The following is a 19,379-nucleotide window of genomic DNA, read 5'->3' as shown; positions in this document are numbered from 1 at the left end:
ACTCCTTTTAATACAACATCTCCCTGGCAACAAGACCAGCAAAAATAGAAAAAGAGATTAGATGACCAATTGTTTCTTCCATCTCTCATGTCTTCAATTCCTTTGCTGGATGGCTGATGCAGAGCTCGGACTCAGCGACTCCTCTGGGTGGGTGAACCTCGATTCGGTATGTTGCCTTTGGCAAAAATCATTACATGCAGCTACAAGGTATGCGATGCTGATATCGTATGGCTGTAAAAGGAGAAAAAAAATTCTTTGAAGTGCCAATAGAAAGTCTTGGCTATCACGGGACCAAAATTTCAGCATTTCCTTATGAATATTTTTAAGATCTAACTTAAGGAAACAACAAGGAGATTTTGGGAAGAATCGACAATTGATCCAGGAACCATGGCTGGGAACGGTTCCTTGGAAAGGCATCCAGCACAGCCCTGAACTTCATGGACGCTGCAGCAGCACAGAACAGATGATGGAGAAAATGCAGATGCATTATTGACTGAGACAAATAAAAGGTGCTCAAAATCAAATGTTTGATTCAAAATGTATGGTCTTCAAATTCATTCCAGTTAGAAGAAGGGAATACCTTGTGCGCGTGTGCCTGATACAACCCCCTGTAGCTGTTCTCTGTCCTTGCCCTTCTCACTCTTGTAATGCACCCCTCAGACCCCTACCAGAGTGCAGTTGCTGCACAGTGGGTCAGTGCTTGATATGGGATACTCCTCTATGGGGAACATATTTTCATACTTCTCTGTCTTCACCAGTTAATAACTTGCTCTATGAGCAAAAGCTGGTTTTAACCTTAAGAGCCTTAAATGGTAAGAATTACTTCTGAGACTGCCTTGACATCTGTGGCACAAAGCAACAAAGATCACAGGGAGTGCTCGATCTAGGAGAGTCCAATTTAACTGCCTTTCATTTGTTTTCACTGGCTTGCACTCTCAGTAGTTTTGAAGCATTTAATTCAGATCTCACCCAATTCAAAAACTCTGGAACTGCACCTTCCCAGGGCACATTGCAAGTTCCAGTTGTTCTCCCCAGTTTTTTATTTTTCAGTAAAGGTCACAAAAGAATATGACAAAAGCATATTGCAACATGAAATGAGATCTATAAAATATGTTTTTGTTACTTATGGCCAGATTATTCAGCTCTTGGCAGACACCAACACAGATATGGGAAACAGGCATAAAGGGCAGCCCTAAATCATGCAGTTTGCAACAAACCTCACTTGGCAGTGTCAAAAACTGCAACAAACCTCACTTGGCAGCTAGCTGAATCAATTAGCCATACCCCTTTCTGTCAGACATGCTCAAGGAATGGCTGTTCTTTGGAGAGGAAAGAAAGATGGGGAAACCCCACTCAACTGATCTAACTTTCTGATGGCAGAACATCACTTTAATCACCATTAGGTTCTTCAAAATGCCAACCTGTTCTTGCAGATCTTGCTCACGTGTATATTCTTATTCTGAAAAATACTCTAAGAGACAACCATCTATGAGCTGTTTTGTCCAGAAAGAGCCAAAAACCTGTACGTTCCAAATGATCTGTTCATATGCCCCTTCTGTAGCTCTTGAAATCAGTTAGGTTATAGGTTCCTCAAGATTTCATTGGCCACATGCACCAAAACAAATCTCACTTGGTGAATAATTAAAGGAGGATTTCCCCTTCCTTTTTATCCATTATCATCTTATGCAGTAAAACGAACCAAAATTAGCCACTTTGTAATATCAGTCTGGTTATTTCAGATACAATATACAATTATATAAATAGGGTTAGTCAAGTTTTAAATCAAATGAAATAAGAAAATACTATCTCATTTCTTTTGAGAGTAAGCATTAATGACCCACTTCTTGCACAAGTCTCATTCCCTTTCTTCCAAACACAGCAGAAATTAGCACTACAGAATGTTGCTTGCAGCCTTCTGAATACAAGGATTATAGCTTTGTCAAAATTAGAAACTGTGAGAAAAAAAGTTTTCTTAAGGACCTAAGATTCCTAGATGTGCTGGCAATGTGCAATTGCAGATGAAAAGGCCAACCATGTCCTGGGTTGCATCAAGAGGAGTGTGACCAGCAGGTCAAGGGAGGTGATTCAGCCCCTCTGCTCTGCTCTTGTGAGACCTTACCTGGAGTACTGCATCCAGTTCTGGGGCCCCAACACAAGAAGGACATGGAGTTGAATAAGGTCCAGAGGAGGGCGACGAAGATGATCAGAGGGCTGGAGCACCTCCCCTACAGGGACAAAATGAGAGAGCTGGGTAGGACTCTTCAGCCTGGAGAAGTGAAGGCTTCAGGGGAATCTTATAGCAGCCTTTCAGTATCTGAAGGGGACCTGCAGAAAAGCTGGGGAGGGACTTTTTATAAGGGCATGTAGTGACAGGATGGGGGGAAATGGCTTTAAACTGGAAGATGGTAGATTTAGACTAGATATTAGGAAGAAATTCTTTACTGCAATAGTGGTGAGACACTGGAACAGGTTCCCCAGTGAGGCTGTGATGCCCCCTCCCTGGAAGCATTCAAGGCCAGGCTGAGTGGGGCTGTGAGCAACCTGGCCTAGAGGGAGGTGTCCCTGCCTATAGCAGGGGGGTTGGATCTAGATGATCTTAAGTGCCCCTTCCAACCCCAAGCATTCTATGATTCTATGATTTACTGCTCAGTGCACAACACCCATGAACTAGCATACCCAGCACCTATTGTTGTACTAAGGGACATGGTTTAGTGGGGAAATATTTGTGGTAGGTAGGATATTGGTGGTAGGTGGGCAGTTGGACTGGATGATCTTGGAGGTCTTTTCCATTCTTGGTGATTCTATGATTCTGTTGTTCCTCGTTTTCCAAAATAACCACAGCACGTGGCAATTTCACCTGGTGACTGGTGCTGTAAGAATTCCCAGCGTGTCCTACAGCTAAAATAGGTCTGATGGAAAGAAATCAAGGGATCTTTTTTGGTGGAATTTGGAGGCTGGATTAAACTGGAACATTCTGTGAATTTCTTTTGAGTACATAAAATTGTCTGAGTCCAAAGCAATGATGCAACTCCCCATCCCCACATAATTCATTCTGATGTTTTCTAAATTATGTTTCAATTTTGTATGAAATATTATTTCATTCCAAAGTTGTATTCAACTGTATCTAAAAATATAAAAATCCAAAAGATGAATCTCTAAAATAAAGATATTCCAATATATTTTTTTCCAAATTTCTAATTCGCCAAAACCGTTGGTTTGTTGGTTATTTTTCAATAAAGCAGGCATATCTCAAAAAAAAAAAAAAAAAAAAAAGAATCCAAATGACAGTCACACAATTCATAGGTATTGCAAAACAGATCATATTGTTTCATAGGCTAAATGGAATTGTGAAATACCACACAAGAAACACTGTGCTAAATGAAAAGTAGACAAACGCTTCTGTAGTAGAAAGGAGTAGGAAGGATAATTTCATTTTCATACTTAATTTCAACTGCAAAACACAACCATGGTTAGGGATTCATTTTGAACATTTTGTCATTAGAAAAATAATTACTTCTTACACCCTACTTAAAGGAATGAAACAGCAAACAGCATTAAACATTGAGCAAACCAGTTGTTTTTTTGGAGTATCCATCATTCAGCTGAAACTTCTCTCTTCTGGAGAGAAAGGTCATCAGTTCACTCAATGTTCTAGTGAGGAAGATTTACTAGCCTGGTTTACTCAGCAAGAGCATAAAGGATCGTATTGACCTCCATTGGCCTGCCATATCTTCATCATCCATTTCATGATACATAGCTTGCTCTGAAAGTAATTCATCCTATTTATTTCCATTGAATCTGTAATAGATACAAGGAACACAATTACACTATTTGATATAGCAAGTTTCTGGCTACAGAATCACTATATTTCACCACAGTCATCACCATTACCTACACTTTTCTTTTTTTGCCACTAATGAACAAAAGCCTACGTGTTACGCTCGTCAAAGTCTGCATGGCTGTCTGGAACGTGGATTGTCTTCCACATCACTGTCACCACTGCTGAAGTGCACCACCCACCCCTCACTGTGCTCACATCCTCTGTTTGGTCTCTATAAATATTCAGCAAATGTCAATGAATGTCAGTGGGGGCCATTTTATCTGTATGGAGGAATTCAGTGACACGCGTTTGCTTCATACACCTTTCCACGTCAGATGACTTTTTGTCAGACTGCCCCTCTGCTGCCATTTGTCAGACAGCAATAAGGTGCAATGGAATACTGGTACAAAGGCACAACTTCTACTGCACACCACCGACATATGCCTCTGGCATCGTGGCCAATATAATCAAATAGGAGATACTACTTTCAGAGCAGCCCTGCAACAGGATTTGCAGTTCTGTTCCAGCATGACCAGATGTCTGTAGAAATGGATTGTCTTACTCTTGGTGAAGTACTATTGCTCCTTTGATAATTTTCATGCTGACCAGACTGTCAGGGCTTTTTTGTTATTGTACAATAACAGAATCTTCTGAGAATCTTTCCATTCTGCATATCTTCTGGGTATTGGTGTTACCCATTAGATTCTATTCAAAAGGTTATATATGTATCAATATATAAATACGTTCATCTCTTTTGTGAACACAGCTCCTTTGCTTAAAGGTAACAGGAATCCTACTGTGAATAGGAAATACTGAGTCTTTATAAAATGTTGAAGGGATTGCTTAGGAAACTGTGTTGTTCTTCATAGGAAGAAATCTTCTTGGTTTTCTCAATAGTTTGATGAGAAATAGGATAAGTCATTAAGACTGACATCAGAAATACCAGCACCAGCATCTAGTATTTGCAGCGCAAGTACCACCTTCACAGTCACAGCATCCATCAATATTAAAGCTCCAAACATTGAACATAAACCCAAAAGTGCAGTTAAATATTTGAGTTGGGATAGCTCTTCATGCAGTGTGTAAGTCAGAGTCTACCAAACTCCACACTAGCCATGTAGACTAGCCATATAAATAGAGACAAATGTAGGAGATTCCACTTGGACAGATTTTTCCTGAAACACAATGACTGTGGTACACACCTCAAAGTAGTAGCAGTAAGGGACAACTGATTTGAAGGGGTTTTGGTACCCACTCACCCACGTGAGCAACACAATTAATACCTAAGCAAGTCTGTAACCAAGCCTGCTGGTTTGCTATTAGTGTGTCAAGTGCATTGTGAATGGAAAACTGATAATAACACTGACATATGAATTTACTGTGGTGTTTATATACATATATTTTGCTCCATATTTAAGTCATTGAACATTCATAGCCCAAAGCATGTTAGGAATTTAAAGCTGTGATCTAAATGGAGAAAAACTTGCTAAAATAAAAAATTATTATATTTTCAAGAAAAATATAGCATTTGTAAAGGTAAAAAATTGCATTGTAAATGTAAAAATTTTGTGCAACTGGTTTTTGTGAAGTCAGAAAGCTGGACAGGTGGCTTTCTTTGAAAAGAGGGATGTTGCCATGATTTCTTGAATGTTTGTAAGGCTTGCTACATGCTTAAACACTTCTGGATAGGAATAGGATCAGTAATTAGAAATTCTCTAAGAGTTAAGCCAGTATTATTTGTCACCTCTGCTTCCACTCTTGTGGTTGTTTTGGTGGTAAAATATCTACAAACCATTGGCTGCTGAAGAAGTAAACAGTTTTGGGTGAAAGCAACATATTTAACATTACCAGCTCTATGGAGGTAAAGATCTAAGTGAAATGTCATGTCTAGAGAACCATGCCAGAGATTTAGCACGAGACAGACATGGAAATTCAGAGTGAGAAATCTTTGCCTGCAAAGGCTGATATTGGCCAATGTGGGAGATCGTAGCTGTGGCTGAATTTGAGCATACATTCTCTGTGCAAAACCAGAAAGCTGTACTCCTTCCAAAAGAAAAGACATGAAAAGCATGTTGTGTCTTGACAGTGTTTAAAGTACAACAAAAGACCCATTATCTTGCTTGCTTAAGCATTTATTGCAATAGAAGATGAATTCTAGAGTTAAGATTAGAAAACACTTCTGCATTTGTTCTGCACAGCCCCTTAGTGATTTACATACCAGTGCATACTATATCCCTAACAGTTAGAAACTGCAGATTACCAACCTGTTTTCCTCCTACTAGGTACCATGCAAGACTCTCCTTGCCTGTGACCTTGGCATGGAAAAGCCATGAAGTTTATTCTTAGAGTTGGAACTCTATTGCTGGACTCTGCTCCTGAACTTGCACTTCTCATGCTGCTCATCAGCCATATCTTCCTGCAAAGTGAGCAGCAGAGGTTGATTTCTTTACATATTAGGAGGAATTACTCTTTGCAATAACCATAGCCAGGGCAGCAAACCAAATATTATCCAGCTTAAATACAAAAAAGCAAACCCAAAGAAACTAGACCATTCATTCACTCATACCTACCAGTTTTAAAGCACAAGGAAGGGCTATGCATTGTCAGCTGAGCCAGCAACATACCCATCCACCTCAACGTTATTTTACTCTCTGAAGAACATTAATGAAGAGTACTTTCATATGATAAGCATGTTATGTCATTCTCAACAAAGTTGTAAAGCAAGTACAGACAAAAGGAATCACGTTAGAAAGATGAAGAAGCATCTTAGAACAGGTAACTTCACCAGACTCCAAATTAAGCATGCTTTGGAGGGGTAGAAACGTCTGGAAAAAAAGTTTTAGGACCCACTGCACTAAACTGCAGCATCATCCTACTTTTATAACTGGTATTTTATAAGAGCACGGGACCCTAATAAATTTATTAGATGTACATAAAGCTGTTAATTTTTCCGAATTAAGTATGCCAGTAAATGTGCTCTCTCTGTTGTTTTTTTTTAACTATCTCTAAAGTTGTACACGGTGAAACCTTTTAGGAGTGAAGCAATCTCATTTAAAGGGAAGGTAACTTTCAGTGGCTGTGGATGATTATTGGCACTGAAAACCTCATCAGACAAACAGGCAAAAACAGATCTTGTATGTGTCCCTCTGGCTTACAGCCCTGCTTCTGGGAAAACTACAGGAGTAGCAATGCTTCTTTTTAGCAAAAATTAATACTTGGCCAAGAGCATCAGTGATTCTGTTCACAAGCAAGGCACTGTAAAAAGTGGCTTTACACTAACTGGCTAAATCAGAGGCGGTAGGCAAAATGCAAGGGAAAAAAAAGAGAAAAGTAAGTTGAAATGACCTGTGCAGCTCTGGATACCTGAAATAATGCCATCCTGTAAATAAGCACTGAGCAGTTCTCTGTTCCCCCTGGCTGGCTCTGCTGTTTAGGAATAAGAACATGAATGGTCAACGTGTGACTTGTCTCTGTGCCGGTGAAGTTTGCTGTTCGTGGGGACAACAGGCTGCACCAGAAACCCAGCTGTTGCCACGTAGCATTAGGGAAGGAATGGTAATTCTTGTCCAAAGTAAAACTTGCGTCTGACGATTGCTGGTTTTGCACTGAGTATTGCTTTGGCTTAGAGCTACATCAGCCTTGTAAGTTCATGTGTACCACTTGTGTTATGTCTTAAGCTGAAAAAGCATCCTGTTTTCACTGATCTGCCCACAACTTGTTTGTTTTTCAAATATTTTCTTTTAACAAGCCGCGACAGAATCTGTTGCTATGATCTGCCTTAGACAAGCGGGAGATAGAGATTATCTGTATCCTAGAAAGACCCAGGGCTACCATGGGCAGAAGACAATTCCTGACAGATAAGGCACATTAACAGATATAGTTTCCCATAGAATCATAGGATGGCATATGTTGGAAGAGACATTAAAGAACATTGATTTCCAACACCCCTGCAGTGGGCAGAGCTGCCACCCACCATATCAAGCTGCTCAGGGCCCCACACAGCCTGGCATTGAACACCTCCAGGGATGAGGCATCCACAGCTTCTCTGGGCAGCTTGTGCCTCACCATTCTTGGAGTAAAGATTCTTTTCCTAAAATCAAACCTAAATTTCCATTCTTTTAGTTTAAAGCCATTCTCCTTTGTCCTATCACTATCAGACCATGTAAAAGTAAGTCCCTCTCCTGTTTATAATCTCCTTTCAAGTACTGGAAGGTCACTGTGAGGACTCTGCAGAGCCTTCCCCTCTCTGAGGTAAATAAGCCCCACTCCTTCAGCCTTTCTTCATAGTAGAGGTGGTCCAGCCCTCCGATCAACTAAATGGCCCTCCTTTGGACCCTCTCCAACAGCTTTGCAAGAGTTTCTGTGCATGGGGCCCCAGGCCTGAATGTAACACTCCACATGGGACCTCATGAGGGCAGAGTAGATGAGGACTATGACCTCCTTCTCCCTGCTGCTGTTCCTCTTCTGATGCAGCTCAGGATGCTGTTGGTCTTCTGGGCTGTAAGTGCAGACTGCTGGCTTGTGTCTAGTTTTTCATCCTCTAGGACCTCCAAGTCCTTCTTTGCTGGGCTGTGCTCATTGAAGTTTATTGATGAGAGGTGTCACCCTGTAATGCTGTCCCTTCGTAAGGCACATTGGTGGCCTTGGTCCAGCCATGCAGGTCCCCCCACTCAATGTGGTGAAGCAAGTGGGGCCTGGACTGTGGGTCTATGTCCTGAGGGAAGGAAGGAAAAGGATCTGAGGGTGATAGCTGATAGCCAACTGAACGTGAGCCAGCGGTGTGCCCAGGTGACCAAGAAGGCCAAATGGCATCCTGGCTTGTATCAGAAATAGCGTTGCCAGCAGAAGCGGGGAAGTGATCCCTCTGTACTCAGGTCTGGAGAGGCCACACCTTGAATGCTGTGTTTGGTGTTGGGCCCCTCACTACAAGACATCAAGGCCCTGGAGTGTGTTCAGAGAAGAGCAGCTAACTGGTGAGGGGTCTGGAGCACGTTTTATGGGGAGCAGCTGAGGGAGCTGGGATTGTTCAGTCTGGAGAAGGCTCAGGGATAGCCTTACTGCACTTTACAAATCCCTGAAAAGAGGCTGCAGTGAGGTGGGGGTCGGCCTCTGCTCCCAAGCATCAGTGATAGGATGAGAGGGAATGGCCTTAAGTTTCAATTTGGATATCAGGATCAATTTCTTCTCCAAAAAAGTGGTGAGGTACTGGCACAGTCTGCCCAGGGAGAGGGAACCATCATCCCCGGAGGTGTTCAGGAGACATCTAGATGTGGCACTGAGGGACATGGTTTAGTGGGCATGTTAGGGATGGGCTGACGGTGTGACCAGATGATCTTCGTGGTCTTTCCAATCTTAACGATCCTGTGATCCTACGATTCTACGGCGCCGGCCCTGCGGAGCAGATCAGCAGGGCTTCAGCTCCGGCCGCAGCTCCGGGGCGCGGGCAGGGCTCGGCACCGCCGTGCAGGTGGCGGAGCAGATGGAGGAGCGGAGCGCAGCGCCCTGCCCAGCTTCAGCTCCCCGCCTCCGTCACGCGCTGCCGGCGGCGGGGCGTGTGAAGAGAGGGGGAGAGTGGGGGGGGGGGGCGGGGGGGGGGGGCCCCTGCCGGCCTCTATATAAGCGGCCGCAATGGCTTTCCCGGCAGAGCCGAGCGACGCGGCAGGTAGGCGGCCGGGACCATGGAGACGGGCGGCGGGCAGGGCCCGCCCGTCCTGCTGCTGCTGCTGCTGCTCCTCCTCCGGCCGTGCGAGGCAGGGGGGGGGGGCGCGGGGGGCGCGGGGGGCGGGCGCCGTCGGGCGGGCGGGCGCCGTGACCCGAGGCCCTCGGGGCCGCTCTGTCCCCGCAGGTGAGCGGACGGGAGGCGGCGTGCCCCCGGCCCTGCGGCGGGCGCTGCCCCGCGGAGCCGCCGCGCTGCGCCCCCGGAGTGCCCGCCGTGCTGGACGGCTGCGGCTGCTGCCTCGTGTGCGCCCGGCAGCGCGGCGAGAGCTGCTCCCCTCTGCTGCCTTGCGACGAGAGCGGCGGCCTCTACTGCGACCGCGGCCCCGAGGACGGCGGCGGCACCGGCATCTGCATGGGTAGGTGCGGCGGGACGGGCGGGGCGGGCTGACCTCCCCCTCTGAAATGCACTCGCTTTCCTCACCAGTGCTGGAAGGAGACAACTGCGTGTTCGATGGGATGATTTACCGCAACGGGGAGACGTTCCAGCCCAGCTGCAAGTACCAGTGCACCTGCCGGGACGGGCAGATCGGGTGCCTGCCCCGCTGCAACCTGGGCCTGCTGCTCCCCGGCCCCGACTGCCCCTTCCCGCGGAAGATCGAAGTCCCCGGAGAGTGCTGCGAGAAGTGGGTCTGCGACCCCAGGGATGAAGTGCTCCTGGGAGGCTTTGCTATGGCTGGTGAGGAGCTAAAACTATCACAGCTGTTAGGAGGAGAGGATGATGTGATGGAAATGTCCCGGGGCTTGCAAAGTCTAAGATGCAGCTGCTTTGTGCTGTTTTCTTTTGTTGTCGTTTTGTTTTTCTTATTTCTCATCTAGAGTGACCAGTAAGTACGCCACTGGTTGTGAAGAAGGGCAGAGGTTGACAGGTAAAAGAAAAGATACTTGGAGGATGAACGAGTTGGATGGGACCTTTAAACTCCCCTCCAGTGAACTGGGACACCTACAGCTAGATCAGGTTGCTCAGAGCCTGGTACAGCCATACCTTGTATGTCTCCAGTGACAGGGGAGTAGTTAGCCTGAGTTACTTTCCAGTTCTGGAATTGCTGTTTATCTGGTGCAGGTTAGTGCTGTGAGTAGAACAAGGTCATAATCCTCCAAACGTTATTGTCCCTTCAGAATCAAAACTGTAGTCTTGCTGTTTGCTCTGGATGAATATCTTACATCATAATACCATTCTTACAGCTTAGTCTGTAAAACACTTTTTCCTCCCCCAAATTCCCCGGCTATTACAAGTAGTCAGCATGGCAGCTAAAATGCCAGCAAATTCCTGTCTGTCTGTGCTAGAGCTCTCATCATTATTGTTGGCATTAAAAGCTTTCTGAAGTACTCAGAGAAGCAGTAGTTACAAATATAATGAGTGGATCTGGAAAAAATTTCCATTCCAAAACACAGAACTCATCAAATGCTTTTATAACTTAAATCAATTAAGCTACATAATATTTTTGCCTATTTTCTTGCTGAGTTACGCCTCCTTCTCTTCAAAAGCAGTCTATCAGTTCAAGATGAATTTTCATGAGCTACTTTTACTGAGATTTGAGGGTACTGCATTCTCTTCCAGTCACTGCTCTTTGTGCTCTTAAGCAGTTACTTATGCTGAAACTCAGCTAATCCATTTGAGAAAATATTAAGGAAGGATTCAGGAAGAAAAGCTCTAGTAGTAACTTCAGAGTGCTATGAAGAGTCAGATGTAAGGCACATCAGATATAAATGAAAAGCTTGCCATCTTTCTACTGTCTTTCATTTTCTTTGATTTTTATTTTTTTGACAGTGACAGGCAAATCATAGAATGGCTTGGATTGGAAGGAACCCTAGAGATCATCTAGTTCTAACACCCTCTGCTGCAGGGTTGCCAACCACTACATCAGGCACTGGGTCTGATCCTAGGCCCTTAAAATACCTAGAGATTGATTATGTGGATTCTTCCTGTCAATGGCCATTCACTGTAGAAGGCCACCTTTCTGGAGTTTTACCTTGCAAAAGGTGAAAATACGTTTCTAGAGAACCTTAACAGCTGAAGCTTTGGGAATGACACAGGAATATTCATGTGACTAGCCTAGTCATGTTTCCTCATTCTCTTTACTGCTGTGATAACCACTGAACCAACCACAGTTAGCAATGTTTGCAGAATGGAGCTGAACACATCCATGAGGGCAGAACAGTGATCAGAGTTGGCAGTGGCTTTGAGCACCCAGGAATTTCCCTCCCACCCTCCCTTTCTCCTCTCCTCCCTGCTTCCTTCCCACCATAATCTGTCAATAACTGACGAAGTTGGGTGACTTTATGACTGTGGGAGTTAAACACTTTACTTCCCCGCTGTTTATTAGTTTAGATAAAATATATGACCTCTCTTAAATCATACCTGATATAAATATTTTTGTGACAACTTAAGAATGAATTTGTGATGTATTCCTTTGGAAAGAATGAAGACTAAATAGTTGTTGCACCTTTATGTTGACCTTTAGATGTAGGAAGTAGCCATCCAGAACAGCTGAACGAGCAGATGTTAAAATTCTTGAATTATGGGTTTTTCAGCTGTATTTGTTTCATGTTTCATCCCAGATGCGGTACAGATCAATTAGATACTCTGCTTTCTTGAGTTTTTCTTAATAACAAAGTTCTATGGCATTTTGTTTCTAGCATACAGACAGGAGGCCACACTTGGGATAGACGTGTCTGATTCAAGTGCCAATTGTATTGAACAGACAACAGAATGGAGTGCTTGTTCCAAAAGTTGTGGAATGGGCTTTTCTACCCGTGTTACCAACAGAAATCAGCAGTGTGAGATGGTGAAGCAGACAAGACTTTGCATGATGAGACCTTGTGAAAATGAAGAGCCATCTGATAAGGTATGCTCTGAGCAGTGGCAGGAGCAGCATCTCTTCAGCTGTAATTCCAAGGCTGCAGTATTTCAGTCTAGAATGCTCTAGATAGAAGTGTATATACATACATATTTTATCATACATGAAGCAAACCCTTTGTTTTTCCAAAGCATTAGATTTGTCATGTATGCTCAATAGCTTTATGCTGGACATTGTTTGAGGTATCCCAGAGAGATCGAACATATTGCATATGCAGAATGGATACATCATATTTCTAGTCTGATGAACTTTGTAGAAGTGCAGAGAAATGTGTGAATCTACTTGGGTAAACTAAATCTTAATCCTTTTGATGTTTTGCCAAAAGCAAACCCAACACTGACAATGAAAAAGCAATAAATATGTTTCGAAGAGAGCTGACTATTTCAGCTGCTTCTAGACATTTTACAAGTTTTGCTGCCAGTGGGAATAATGTAGGTAGGGAAGAGGGCCATTTGTATTGTAATGTTCTTGTGTTGGAAAGCATTGCTGAGGTCTTTGCTGAATTCTCTATGCAGTTTTGAATGCCGTGTTTTGAGAAGGATGTGAAACATTTGGAAAAGATTGGGGAAACTAACAGGAATGGTCAGAGGTCTAGAAAATCTGTTCTAAAGAAAATTTGATTAAACTGCACTTTAACTGCAAGCAAGAGAAATGATGCAAGTTTTCATAACTGTGCTGAGATATTACAGCCTGAATCTGTGGGAGATATGTTGAGACATGAATTTAGACTATGTGAAAATCAAAAGTACGAAAACCTTCCAAGCAGTAAGCATAGTGAACCATTAGGATTGTCCAGCGAAGGCTTCCTAGGACAGGTTAGACAAGCATCTGTTAAGAGTAACATGGAGAAAACTGGTTCTGCCTTGGGTCACAAGGATTGGGCTTCTGGGTTTTGTTTTAGCCTTCTTTTCCTGAATTTAGTTCTGTAACTTGCTGTTTGTCTTCCTGTTTCCCTCTAATGGAGCCCGAGAAGTTGCCCGAGAAGTTTTCCATTAGAGTAGAGTTTCGTAATGAACGTCAGCTTATCTTGTCTCAGACAAAGAAAGAAAGCTTTAACTGTCATTTATTTCCATCCTAATAACATACTGGTGTCAAGGAGAGCTCCTGCAGGAGTGAGGATGGGTAAGAAACTAGTGAAATAGCTGCAAAGTATTACTGAGGTAGAGCTAGCAAAGACAACAAATGGAAGCTTTCCAAGTAGACCTATATCCTTGCATGTCAGTTCTTAGTTGCTTTCTTTTTTATACATTGATATCTCTAATATCTTTTCTTTTTCTCTTAGAAAGGGAAAAAATGTATCCGAACAAAGAAGTCCATGAAGGCTGTTCGTTTTGAATACAAGAACTGCACCAGTGTGCAGACTTACAAACCTCGTTACTGTGGCCTCTGCAATGATGGGCGATGCTGTACCCCACACAACACCAAAACGATCCAAGTTGAGTTCCGCTGTCCTCAGGGCAAATTCCTAAAAAAGCCAATGATGTTGATCAATACCTGTGTCTGTCATGGTAACTGTCCTCAGAATAACAATGCTTTCTTCCAGCCACTAGATCCCATGTCTAGTGAAGCAAAAATTTGAAATGTATAGTTTAGGTGGCCCAAAAGGTATGTAGTCTGTACAAAACTTGACCCACAATCAGGTGAATGTAATAATTGCATATGTAAAATATCTGAGATTTTTTCTACACAGTCCAAGTGCCTTTTTTTTCCTGTAGTTTTCTAAATACCTCATGACGTTTCATCCCTCCAAATGTCCTTTATTCACTTGAAGGAAATTTTGTACCTTGGACAGAGCCTTCTTTTTTTTCTTGACAGTGGCATAACGATTACAAAGTCAGCAGCTCGTCTTTCTCTCTGAGGTTAGGGGACCATGCCGTGATTTTCAGTAGGTGTAAGACTGAGCTTTTTAATAATGGATTCTTTGGGGAATGCATGATAATATGTCACAAAAGCTTCTAGGCTCTTCACTTTGCGTAATGTGTACAAACACTTACACAGCCTTCTTTTTTCTGTTCTAGTTAAATTCTTTCTGATAACTGAAAATGTTACTGATCAGAGTGCTGAATTCTTGTGGCTAATAAGGTATCTTCTGTCTGTACCTCTTGACTTCCTCTGAGAGATTAGTTTGCGCATAGCCTCAGAAATGACATAGCTAAGATCTCGTATCTTGAAGCATAGGAGATTGATAGCTGATAACAAATTTCTCTTTTGTAACTTTATTAGCAGCCTAATCCAAAATCCGCTGAAGTGTCTTAGGAGAGCTAGGTTCTAACCAATGTCTGTCTGTAGATACAAGTAGTTGTATGCAAAATAAAATTTCTGTAAATTCCTTTAAAATACTAACTGTATCAGATGGTGCTTCACTTACTAGAAAGAAGTTTATGTAAATAGAAACTGTATATATTGTAATATAACTTTATTAGGTAAATAAACTTTATGTGATCAAAAAGTATTTTTTCCTAAAGTTTAATTTTTTTTGTTGTTGTTTTGTTTTTTTTTTTCCCCCTAAAAATCAGTAAATTATAATGGCTGAAACTAATGGGAGGATAAAGAGCCTGCTGGTTCCTAAAATCAAAACACTTGATCTCACAATGTTCTTAGTGTGCCTCTTCCTAATCTGTGCCCTAAGAGGTATGTGATATCTTGGTTCAAGAAAGGGTAAACAACTTGTGAGGAACACATTAGAGGTGGGGTTTTTATTGGAGTATGTTAGCCTGGGAGACATAGTGATGTAAATAAATATTGTGATGCAGCGCCATGGAAGGTGGAAAAGAAAAACTATGTGACCTGGAATTTGGTTGTAAAGTGCTAAACAAAGTATTTAACTTCATACTGCAACATTTCTGCCTCACAGATTGGCCCATGACCTTCATTATGATATGTATCTCATAGCAGTATACCTAAAGAATATAGAGCCTGAGGGTGGCAGTTTCACATACAGAATCACAGAATGGCCTGAGTTGAAAAGGGCCGCAATGATCACCTAGTTTCAACCCCCCTGCTATGTGAAGGGTCATCAACCACCAGACCAGGCTGCCCAGAGCCACATCCAGCCTGGCCTTGAATGCCTCCAGGGATGGGGCATCCACAACCTCCTTGGGCAACCTGTTCCAGTGCGTCATCACCCTCTGTGTGAAAAACTTCCTCCTAATATCCAACCTGAACCTCTCCTGTCTCTATTGAAAACCATTCCCCCTTGTACTGTCACTATCAACTCATGTAAACAGCCATTCCCCCTCCTGTTTATACGCTCCCTTCAAGTACTGGAAGGCCACAATGAGGTCTCCCCAGAGCCTTCTCTTTTTCAAGCTAAGCAATCCCTGTTACTTCAACCTTTCCTCATAGGAGAGGTGCTCCAGCCTTCTGATCATGTATGTTACTTATGTTATCACATATGTTAAATCACGTGTTTTAATAGCAGTGTGCAAACAAGTCCTAAGTGCAATTGTGCAGATTTACAGCTGCTTAGACATAATTTAGTATGAATGTAAGAGGTAGCATTATTTATGCCACAATCATGAACTATACCACAAAAGTATGTGGTAGGAAACAGCTCTGTTGCTCTTTTACGTCTTTCATCCTCACCTGGACTCTTGCATGGTTTCCCCAATAATCGCACCAATGATGAATGCATCTGCACCCACTGCTATTGCCAAATCATCCCCGTCTGGTTTTTCCTGTAGAAAAAAAATGGAACAATTCTAGTCTTGTCCCTCAGTTGGAGCATGACACTGCATGTTCTCTGCTCTTGCACTAACTGATTCCTGTTGTGAAGAATTTGTGAAGTTCTTCCTGGTTTTGCACCCCAGAAACCTTATGTGGTAGGATATGTTGAGTGCTGGAGATCTCTGTAGGTATCTAAGGAGCACTTTAGAATCCAGGAGAGAGGAATAAATATTACTTTCACTCTACATCTCTATATGCTTCTCTGAGGTTTGGTCTGGTTTGTGCAATGCTTTTCTAATATAAAACAAGCTATCAAGTATTTCTCAGGATCATCTTATAAATTAAATGCATCATAATTTGCAAAATATGAGCCAACAAGCAATGCAACATTTGGCCAAATTTAAAGACTCTGGATGACCAAAATCCAACTAACCCAAATCTTCACAGATTTCCATCTGAGCAAGTTTGTACCCACTGCCTTTTGCCCTGGCATTGAGTACCACTGAAAAGAACCTTGCTCTGTCTTCTTTGCACTCTCTCTTCAGGGACTGACTTGCTTAGATAAAAATCTCTCCTGAGCCTTCTCTTCACCAAAGAGTCCAAGCTCTCTCAACCTCTTGTCAAAGGAGAGGTAATCCAATCTGTTAATCACCCCAGTGGCCTTTTATTGGACTCTATCCAGCATGTCCATGTCTGTCTTGAACTGGGGAGCCCAGAACTGGACACCATGTATCTGGACACCACCTCAGCACCACCTCAGTGCTGAATAGAGCACTGAGTAAAGGATGCATTCAGCTCCTGCATTCAGATCATCAGTAAAAAAGCTGAGCAGAACTGGCCCTTTAACTGAACCTTGGGGAATATCAGTAGTAACTGTCCACCAGACAGATGGTGTCCCATTCACTATGACACTTTGAGCTCTACTGTTGAGCCAGTTCAATACAGAGTTTAGCATAGACCTGTTAAACTCACTGCCAGAAAATTTGTCCAGAAGGATTCTGTAATGGACAGCATCAAAGGCCTTAATAAAATCCAGAAAGATTACATCCACCACCATCCTTTCATCCACTACATTGTTGACCTTTTTGTAAAAGGAGATCAAATTACTAATTTTCAATTCCATTTGGTTTGATTCCCTTTGAATCTCCTACTGAGATAGAACGTATTCTATGTATCTGGTACGCAAACAACATTTCAAAGCACGTATTTCTTGATTAATCTTGGAAATGCAATTGATTGCTTTGTCTTAGCCTCATGACAAGAGTTTTTACTAATTGCAAATCTAAAGAAGAGTTTACTAACAAGTTTTTTGCGTTTTGTCAATGGAACAGAGACATATTACTATTTATTTCCCACACTCCTCTGAAGAATTTATTTCTGTTCTGCTTAAATACAGCCATTCATTTTGCTGTAAATCTACCATTCAGAATTCAAGTCCCATCATTTCTTTTCTGTGCTTGCACAGTCCTCAAAGAATAAATGTAAGTATTGCTAATATATTTGTTCTTTTCCTTTCAATGACTAAATAAGTAGACTAGTTGTCATCTTCCTTTATTAGCTGCTTGACATCAGAGTGGAAATCTCACAGCAATTTAAATCTTACAATCAATTTCAGAAATATCATGACTTCACCATTTCTGTTTTCCAGTATATTTCCAAGGTAGTATAAAAACAAAGTAAAAAATAGAATTGCCCTATATTTTTCTGTCTAATCCAAGTCACAATTCGTCTTCACTGTATTTATTTTTATTAAATCTGTAAGTGTGTGGGGAAATAGTGCGGAAGGGAATTCTGTTACTCTTTCTAGCTCTAATTTTTATCTTGTGACAAATCTGAACTTCATAAAATAGGATTTTATTTCTCCCCTCTGACAACTTACTACCTTGGATTTTATATTTCTTCTTAATTTTTGAAGCAATTGTAAAATAATTCTTTGGTAAGACAGTATTAACTCTTGTTTTGAAAGCCATTCTAGTTATGTTTACCACACTAAATTTTGTAATATGAGCTCTCTAGTGCAACCACAAAATTTTGTATGACCCGTGGGGAAATTCTGCTCTGGATTTCCCATTACTAATCCTAGTTTATATATTATACCAGCATGAACAACTATTTTCTGATCAGAAGTTATTATGCTGATACCAGTCAAGAGACCTGCCAAGCAGATGTGAGAGGAACAGTTTACTTGCAAATATCTACTAATTACTCTTTATATTGGTTTAAATCACTGCACTTAACACTGTTATTCCTATAAATATGCAAAGTTAGAACTTGCAGCCTGTACCTGAATTATTAAGGACATCTTTAAAATCCAGTGTTCTCTCTGTGTGGACTGTAGAGGAAGTCCACATATTGATTGTTTGCCAGTGAGCTTGTTAAAATAACATTAATCTCATGATAAGCCTCTTCACTCAGTGAAACAGTAGGAATAGCCATTGCAGATCGATTGATTTGTTTGGTTTAATGATTTGTAGATTACCTAGCAGGAAAGAGTACCTTTTTGTGTCCCAGGGCATCTGTACTGGATGTGAAAGTGATGATGTTAAAACAGTGACAAAAAGTACCACGCTGACTATTTTAATGTTTCTTTGTTCACAGCTGTTGTTGTCAAGCGGTTGTTATATTCAGTGGTTGAATTAAATATTGTAAAAAAATACTTTGCATTTCATTTTACAGAGGGAGACCTGAATGTCTGGTCTCTTAGGCTACCTCTTCTCTTCAACCTCCCGTTATTTCAGTATGTGTTGAGGCTCCTTCATATCTTTTCCATTATTTCCTCCTACAAAATACTGTTTTCATCACAATTCTCAAAGTCCATATTTATTATTCACTTCTACAGTGCCCTCAGGTGGCAAATTACACATGCATATCCCATGGCCACAGGTCTTTGTGATGCACCCCATGCACCTTACACGTCCTGCCTTCCTTCATTTCTCCATGAGCCTTGCAGCACTCAGGGTTTGTGTTATATCCATTGCTGTTGCGGAAACAGAAACGTTGCTTGGAGCTTGGAACTAATCTGAATTTTTTCAAGCAAATCCAATTTTAATTTTGCTGAAGGTAAACAATGTACAAGGCTATTCTAAAGAGAGAAAGATGTGTTGAAGAAGGTTTGCTCTGCGATATCGCTGGATCTGGCTCAGATCAGCTCACCTGAGCTGGAGTATTCCAGAAAGGAAAAAGACATCAGGACAGAAATTTGAACCTATATATAACACAAGTTTGTTCTTAGAGAACAAACAGGGTGGAAAAATCTGCATGCTAGGCCCTGTGGAAAGATTGCTGCTTTGTTTTCTTTCTTTCCCTCTCTTTTGAAT

General features: G+C 42.1%; 1 protein-coding gene across 1 annotated transcript; it reads left to right on the top strand.

Annotated features, from left to right (window-relative positions):
- The first annotated feature begins 109 nt into the window (after window positions 1–109).
- CCN3 (cellular communication network factor 3) lies at window positions 110–14,848 on the top strand. Its single transcript, XM_042834053.1, has 5 exons — window positions 110–166; window positions 9,666–9,894; window positions 9,963–10,214; window positions 12,176–12,384; window positions 13,679–14,848. Exons 1-5 carry the CDS (start codon window positions 110–112, stop codon window positions 13,973–13,975), a joined length of 1,044 nt encoding a protein of 347 aa, XP_042689987.1. The 3' UTR covers window positions 13,976–14,848.
- The last annotated feature ends 4,531 nt before the right edge of the window (window positions 14,849–19,379 follow it).

This window comes from Centrocercus urophasianus, unplaced genomic scaffold (genome assembly GCF_019232065.1).
Source record: "Centrocercus urophasianus isolate 14NV4802_14NV808 unplaced genomic scaffold, USGS_Curo_1.0 seq_11, whole genome shotgun sequence".
Classification (NCBI taxonomy): Eukaryota; Metazoa; Chordata; class Aves; order Galliformes; family Phasianidae; genus Centrocercus; species Centrocercus urophasianus.
This window is presented reverse-complemented; position numbering and strand designations above follow the sequence as displayed.